We start from the raw sequence: 7,225 nt of genomic DNA, 5'->3' as shown, positions 1-7,225 counted from the left end.
TGCATGCTTCAAAAAACCTGAAACAGATTTTCCTCCATTTGTTTGATATATATGTGGCTCTGTTTTGTGGGATTTGAATGAACATGGTAAATATATATTGTTGAACGTGAATCCATAGAGGAGTTTGAAAATGTTGTATACAAATGTGGTGTGGGTTTGCTCGGGTTTGTGTCGTGTAGGAGGCCAATGATATTGGGTTGATGTTGGTTTTTACGTTGGTTGTAAACTACAAAATGTAAAGGTGTGATTCAAGTATAAAACAATGGCTTTAATATTCGGTTATTGATGGCTTTAATATTTGGTTAATGATTTGAATATATAAAAATTTTTCTCATGAAATCTTTGCACGATTTTTTATTGGCTCTTTTCTGTTGGAGATGATTTGGTTTAATGAACTTGTTATGCAACTACTTTGTTAAAGGAGTTTATGTTCCCTTTTTTAATTTGTTGAACGCCATAAGAGAAGAAATTTGGGGAATGGAAAGCAATATGCTTTTATTTTATGAACCAAGATATAGCTTATTTCATAGGAAAGTTACTAATTCCTCATCGTTTACTTCCACTACCTAAATTATAAACTATTAGTTTCAATATGTAGATTTGATTACCTGAAAAGTGGGCTGAATACATCAATCTCTGGTAATATTTTAAGGAGTTTCTACTGTGGTGAAGCTTAGATAAAAAAAAAATTTTTTATTTGGTAGTGCCATAAAATGATACCAGGTATTTATTATTTTGTTATGGTCAATTTTGGTTTTTTTAATTTAGTATGCCATTACCAAGTGTTTTTTCAACATTTGGAGATAAAAGTGAACAACTTTTACAGGGCATGGGAGAGTTTGAAGAACATGCATTGGATAGACCAGAAGAACGGGAAACTGAAGATGGCAGTCCAGGTGAACGGGAAATCGACGATTGCACTCCAGGTACATCACACGTAGTGCCATCGTCGAAAGGTGATGATATGATTGAGGAGCCAAAGTCGGGCATGGAGTTCAATTCGTTTGAAGATTTGTTTAGGTATTATAAGTAGTACGCTAAGCAATGCGGTTTTGGGGTGATGACACAAAGGAGTGAGAGGTCAGAGGATCAAAGTGTCAGATATGTTACTCTTGGTTGTGCACGGGGAGGGAAGGCACGGGTTAAGACATCCAATGTTGCCAACCCACGTCCGACGGGAAAGACAGATTGCAAGGCAAGGATAAATGCCTTGAGAGTCGATGGAAAGATGCAGTTGACAACAGTCAATAATTCACATAATCATGTTACCAGCCCACAGAAATCTCGCTTCTACCGATGTAACAGAGAAGTGAGTGAGACAGTTAAAAGAGTCCTTGACACCAATGACTTAGCGGGTATCCGATTGAACAAGAGTTACGGATCTCTTGTAGTTGGTGCAGGTGGCTTTGAGAACCTGCCATTTCTGGAAAAGGATTGTCGCAATTACATCGACAAAGCCCGTCATCTACGACTTGGTGCAGGTGGTGCTGGAGCACTTCGTGATTATTTTTTAAGGATGCAGTACAAGAATAACGGATTTTTTGCATTGATGGATTTAGACGATGACGGGAGGTTAAAAAATGTTTTTTGGGCAGATCCACGTAGTCGGGCAGCCTATAAGTATTTTGGTGATGTCGTGACATTCGACACCACATACCTGACTAATAGGTATGGGATGCCCTTTGCACCATTTGTTGGTGTAAACCACCACGGGCAGTCGATTCTTTTGGGGGCTGGGTTGATTTCCAATGAGGACACGGAGACCTTTACATGGCTATTCCAAACCTGGTTGCAATGTATGGACGGAGTAGCTCCAAAGGCGATAATTACTGATCAAGACAGAGCAATGAAAAATGCAATTGCTATTGTTTTCCCGGAAACGCGACATAGATTTTGCCTATGGCATATACTGAAGAAGGCACCTGAGAAGCTTGGGGCATATGCTGCATATAAAAGCGGGTTGAAAACTGAGTTGATGAAATGTGTATACGACACACAAACTATTAAGGAGTTTGAAAAATGTTGGGCCGTGTTTATTAATACATACGACTTACATGAGAATGTGTGGTTGAAAAGTTTATATTTGGAGCGTGCGCATTGGGTACCGGTTTTTCTAAAAGAGCACTTTTGGGCGGGAATGAGTACCACTCAGCGTAGCGAGAGTATGAATGCTTTCTTTGATGGTTATGTCCATTCAAAAACAAATCTGAAAGAGTTTGTCGACCAGTTCGACAATGCACTAAAAAAGAAAATTGAGAATGAAAATCAAGCAGAGTTTCTTTCCTTTAGTGGCACCATTCCCTGCGTATCTAGATCGCCAATTGAAAAGAAATTTCAATTGTTGTACACGAATGCAAAATTTAAGGAAGTTCAACAGCAAGTAATCGGTGTGCTTGATTTGGATCCAACTTTACAGACAATGGATGGTGTAATGAAGACTTATTTGGTAGAAGATGAAGTTCGTATTCAGGAGTTCACAAAACAGGTTACATATTTTGTGGATTTTAATGTCGATGACTGTAATGCAAAGTGTTCATGTGGTTTATTTCAGATGAGGGGGATACTGTGTAGGCATATTTTGTCTATATTCAAATCAAACGGTATAAAATCGTTGCCAGATCGGTACATTTTAGACCGATGGCGGAAGGACATCAAGAGAAGATACACTTTAATCCGATCTAGCTACGATGCCGGGGATGAAAGGCCAAATGGTAATAGACAATCCATTCTTCTGAATATGTGTTATGAGATGATAGATTATGCGGTTGAATCTGAGAAGGACTTTGACGATGCAAAGAAGAAGATACAAGAGATGACTGGATTATATCGTCAGAACCAACGACCCTTATCTAGCGGCCAAACAGGTTTGAAGACCACCAATTGAAATTTATTTTTGTGAAAAGTTTTTTATTTTGTATATTGAAATGTGTATTTACAATTTTGGGTTTACATTTGCTATTTATTTTGGATTGACATTGGAAATGATCTTTTATTATATTTTTGCAATGCAAAGTTTCGGAACCTGGGGTTACAATACTAGATGGGGCTGTAGTTGGTAGCTCACAACAAGTCAAGAGTCCACTTGTTGTCAGAGGAAAAGGAAGACCTCCGTCTCTTAGACGAGCATCCAGGATGGAGACAGAAATGCGGAAGGTTAAAGCCAAACAGAAGAAAGCACAAGTGGTTCAAAAACGCAAACAGGTTCATGTTTTAGTAGGGGATAATAAAAACATAAATATTTTCGTAGTGTGTCATTATGATAAAGTTTGGATATATTCCTTATGACGAGTTATAACTATTTACTTCACTTTTAGCGAGATGAAGGAGATACAGTACCTATGGGCACAAAACGGAGTTTATTTGGGCCATCAGAAGCAGATGCATATTCCAACCACGGACAATTTACGGTATCATGTTTGGATAGTTTGTACGATTGGCATATTTTTTGAAGGAGGTCTATATTTGTAATGTGTTTTAATAACCTGTATTTATTAACAGGTTATGGACAGTAGTGGGACCACGCAAAGTGTTCAGTCGTGGTATTTTGGTAGTCAAGGAAGTAATCCTCCTATGGTTGGTAGTCAAGGAAGTGTTCATCATATGGTTGGTAGTCAAGAAAGTGTTCATCCTATGGTTGGTAGTCAAGAAAGTGTTCATCATATGGTTGGTAGTCAAGAAAGTGTAAGATCTCTCACTTATCTAGGCCATTTTAGTAATATTATTTATTATTTGATCAAGATTTGTTTATTTGGATGGAAATAGATTTTTTATGATTGGATGACACACAACCAAAGCGGCCTGGGTGGAGATGGGTCAAACGCATGGATGTAATGCGTTTGTATATTTCATGTGACTTGGTGTATTTACAAGGAGGAGGCTGATGCATTTTTTGTACACCACATGATGTGGTCTATTTTGCTTTTCCCTCTGAATTATTTGGGCAGCTTGCCAGTTATTTGTAGATGAGATCCTATTTTGTATATTCTCTCTGAGAATTTAAGTGGATAAAAGGAGGAAGTGGCTGAAAAATGTATGATGTAAGATTCAGATATATATATATATAGATTACAGGAGAATTTGTGTTTCCCTCAAAACGGATTTTAATTGATGGCATACATAATATAAGCATTGATTTATTAACAGGTCATGTGATGTGAGGTTATTGGGATTGTTACGGCACGGGTTTTGACTTGGGGAAACTATGGACCAATTGGTAAGCACAACAGGTGTGCGTGCAATTGATGTTATTTGTTAGGTGATGTTTGTTAGGTGATGTTGGTGTATTTATTGTGGTGAAAGACCATATTGTATGAGGATTTGTCTTATAAGACCTGATGCTGGTATCCGTTTCAAGCTTTTTGGCTTACATATTTTGTGTCTATGACACATCTATACGAGTTAATGTGCAATGATGTGGTAACGTGTAGCATTGTAGTTTATTGTAATCTTCTGTCTGATGCAAAAATTGACTACTAAGTATTCAATTGGTGGCAAAAAGCTGGTATCCAATAATACACTGCCAAATTTGTATTGTACAAGCAATATGCTTAACAGAAGCCCAAATAATCATACCTTAATATACTGGAACCACATAAAGAAATGGTAATAATTTCCCTCATACATCAAACTATAAGCACAAGTGGTCTATATACAGAGGATCAAACTCGTTAAAGTACCAGAAAATTCACCTGAAATTTCAAAGTGTTACAAAAGTCCCATGAAATTTGTAAAGAAATTTTAAATACATACAAAAGTCCCAGGAAAAAGACAATAGAAATTTTAAATACATCTTAACTGTCCCAGGATATACAAAATTGCATATGACACATCTATTACATCCACTGATCAAAGTGTCATGAGCATCAAAAGGGGTTGAGTTACATGAGCTGAAGCATTGGCCGATAGACATTACAACCACTTCGATACGAAATAAATACAGCACAAACTAGTACAAAAAAAAACCATGAGACTTTTAATACTTTCAACGCTCCCTTGTACTTCTTCTCCAATGCGGTAAATTTGGCTTCCTCCGTGCACAGCCGCTCATGAAGTACCCTTTCGTGCCTCCGTTCAGCTAACTCCAACGTCATCTTACAGCAAGTGTTTTGCTCACTTTGAAGATCAATCCACTCAAAAAAGCCACATTGTTTATTCATCTTATAGTTTGGACAATTGAAAAATCTTCTACCAAAAGATTTTGCTTTTCCAGAAATCCGTAGTTTCGCTTGGGAGCCACAATAGCAAAGTGGTCTCTCCAAGCTTGATCCGGAATGAGAAGCAGAACTCATTCTCTATCATAATATTGAAGTAAAAACAGCCACCAGTCAAGAGTATATATTAAACAGTGTATATATGCATGGGAGAAGAAATATACACGGGAGGTATGGCATAATATTTTGCAAAGAGATAAATTGTCTAACAAAAATATTTATATAACATTTTGCACTTGGGTGATAATTTTACACGGGAGGATATGGCATATTATCCTGCAATGAAGATATATAGTAACTGATATTTCCATCCTAAACAGCAAATAATATATAACATTGAGCATCTATTACACCAAGATTCAATGTGCTCATAAACCCATACACTTCAGCCAGTTCGACAATGCACCACATACCAATTACCCACCAACTTAACCAAAGTGTCACAATAGACCACATAACAGAGCACATAAACTAAAATTCACAAACTAAAAACAGAAATCAGATTCGAAGCATCTACTGGGCAATTCAATAACACAAGATGAACAGAAATTTGTAAATATTATAGATCTAGTAACTGAACAAGAGTCATCATACGCAGGAAAAAAACAGCCCCCATACAGTATTATGATGAACTAGTGGACAGAGAAATCTTACCTTAATAGTTTCAGACCGAACAGAGAAATGAATTTAGGGTTTTTCCACTTCTAAGGGGTGAATCGCTCGAGAAGTAGAGAGGGAGGGAAGTGTTCATCATACCAACAGATTCCCGTTCGACAACCAACAAAAATAAATGACAGCCTAAAAAATGACAACCAAAAAAAAAAATTGAAAAATTACGTAGCGGAAAAATTTAGGGTTCGGAATTCTCGGGATGAATCGGACGAACCTTTGAGGGAGGAATCGAGAGAGAATCAGACCAATCGCAGAGAGTGAGATACGGAATCGAAAGTGGTTCGAGAGAGGAGAAGCAGTCTAGGGTTCTCTACATCTAGGGTTCCAATCGCAGAGAAGGCGAGAGGGTCTCAACCATTAACTGGTTCGACAGGATTTGGGGTTCCAATCACAGAGAGGGAGAGAGGGTTTCGAGGGTCTCGTGATGAAACTGGTTCTGAGATGGATTTGGGGTTTCAATCGCAGAGAGGGAGAGAGGGTTTCGAGGGTCTCGTGATGAAACTGGTTCTGAGATGGATTTGGGGTTCCAATCGCAGAGAGGGAGAGAGGGTTTCGATGGAGGTTTCGATGGATTGCAAGATGAAACTGGTGCTTGAATGGATTTGGGATTGGATTTGGGGTTCCAATCGCAGAGAGGGAGAGAGGGTTTCGATGGAGGTTTCGATGGATTGCAAGATGAAACTGGTGCTTGAATGGATTTGGGATTGGATTTGGGGTTCCAATCGCAGAGAGGGAGAGAGGGTTTCGATGGAGGTTTCGATGGATTGCAAGATGAAACTGGTGCTGGGATGGATTTGGGATTGGATTTGGGGTTCCAATACCAGCCAGAGAGGGTTTCGAGGGTCTCGAGAGTGGATCGAGAGAGGAGAAGCAGAGAGTAAAAAGAGAGACTTAGGGTTCCAATCTATCCAATCTAAACGGTGAGTTCCAGTTCCAATCTAAACGGTGAGTTTTGATTTATCCACGTCAGCAGCGCCGACTGCACGCCGTTTACACCAGGCGACTGCACTCAGCATTTTTCTAATTTTAATTGCCTGTGGTACCCTTGCCACGTTTCTGCCGGCCATTGCCGGTTGAAAGGCCAAAGGTACAAAGGTCAGTTTTCACTGCCAGGTGGGACCCTTGCCACGTTCCTCATTGGAATTGGCTGCCCGGTTGGTAGGGGGCCGAAAGTACTTAATTACTGACTTACGAATAACTGGAGCATGTATGGGACTGACTTCATTTGAAAGAATTCAATGTGGAAACATGTCCCAGCAAGCTGCATCGTCATTGCAGTAATCATTGATAACTCACAATGTACAAACATAACTTCATCATATTATATTATTATATACAAACAT

The 7,225-nt window shown here is 38.8% G+C and overlaps 2 protein-coding genes across 2 annotated transcripts; both read left to right on the top strand.

Annotated features, from left to right (window-relative positions):
* Nucleotides 1-829: 829 nt before the first annotated feature.
* On the top strand, nucleotides 830-1,913 carry LOC122304829. Its single transcript, XM_043117097.1, has 3 exons — nucleotides 830-1,020; nucleotides 1,072-1,481; nucleotides 1,891-1,913. Exons 1-3 carry the CDS (start codon nucleotides 830-832, stop codon nucleotides 1,911-1,913), a joined length of 624 nt encoding a protein of 207 aa, XP_042973031.1.
* Nucleotides 1,914-2,310: 397 nt separating this feature from the next.
* On the top strand, nucleotides 2,311-4,025 carry LOC122304298 (protein FAR1-RELATED SEQUENCE 2-like). Its single transcript, XM_043116478.1, has 4 exons — nucleotides 2,311-2,864; nucleotides 3,014-3,201; nucleotides 3,315-3,407; nucleotides 3,499-4,025. Exons 1-4 carry the CDS (start codon nucleotides 2,420-2,422, stop codon nucleotides 3,760-3,762), a joined length of 990 nt encoding a protein of 329 aa, XP_042972412.1. The 5' UTR covers nucleotides 2,311-2,419; the 3' UTR covers nucleotides 3,763-4,025.
* Nucleotides 4,026-7,225: the final 3,200 nt, after the last annotated feature.

The sequence above is a fragment of the Carya illinoinensis genome, chromosome 3 (genome assembly GCF_018687715.1).
Source record: "Carya illinoinensis cultivar Pawnee chromosome 3, C.illinoinensisPawnee_v1, whole genome shotgun sequence".
Classification (NCBI taxonomy): Eukaryota; Viridiplantae; Streptophyta; class Magnoliopsida; order Fagales; family Juglandaceae; genus Carya; species Carya illinoinensis.
The sequence above is the reverse complement of the archived record's forward strand: the minus strand, read 5'-3'. Positions and strand labels throughout refer to the sequence as shown.

Excerpts from the sequence above, each read along its gene's own strand:
- LOC122304829 (XM_043117097.1), top strand. The coding sequence starts at position 830 with ATGGGAGAGTTTGAAGAACATGCATTGGATAGACCAGAAGAACGGGAA. Across the intron at positions 1,021-1,071 it reads TCGTTTGAAGATTTGTTTAG|GAGTGAGAGGTCAGAGGATC; the intron begins GTATTATAAGTA and ends GATGACACAAAG. Across the intron at positions 1,482-1,890 it reads TCATCTACGACTTGGTGCAG|ATTTTGCCTATGGCATATAC; the intron begins GTGGTGCTGGAG and ends AACGCGACATAG.
- LOC122304298 (XM_043116478.1), top strand. The coding sequence starts at position 2,420 with ATGGATGGTGTAATGAAGACTTATTTGGTAGAAGATGAAGTTCGTATT. Across the intron at positions 2,865-3,013 it reads CTTATCTAGCGGCCAAACAG|TTTCGGAACCTGGGGTTACA; the intron begins GTTTGAAGACCA and ends TGCAATGCAAAG. Across the intron at positions 3,408-3,498 it reads CCAACCACGGACAATTTACG|GTTATGGACAGTAGTGGGAC; the intron begins GTATCATGTTTG and ends ATTTATTAACAG.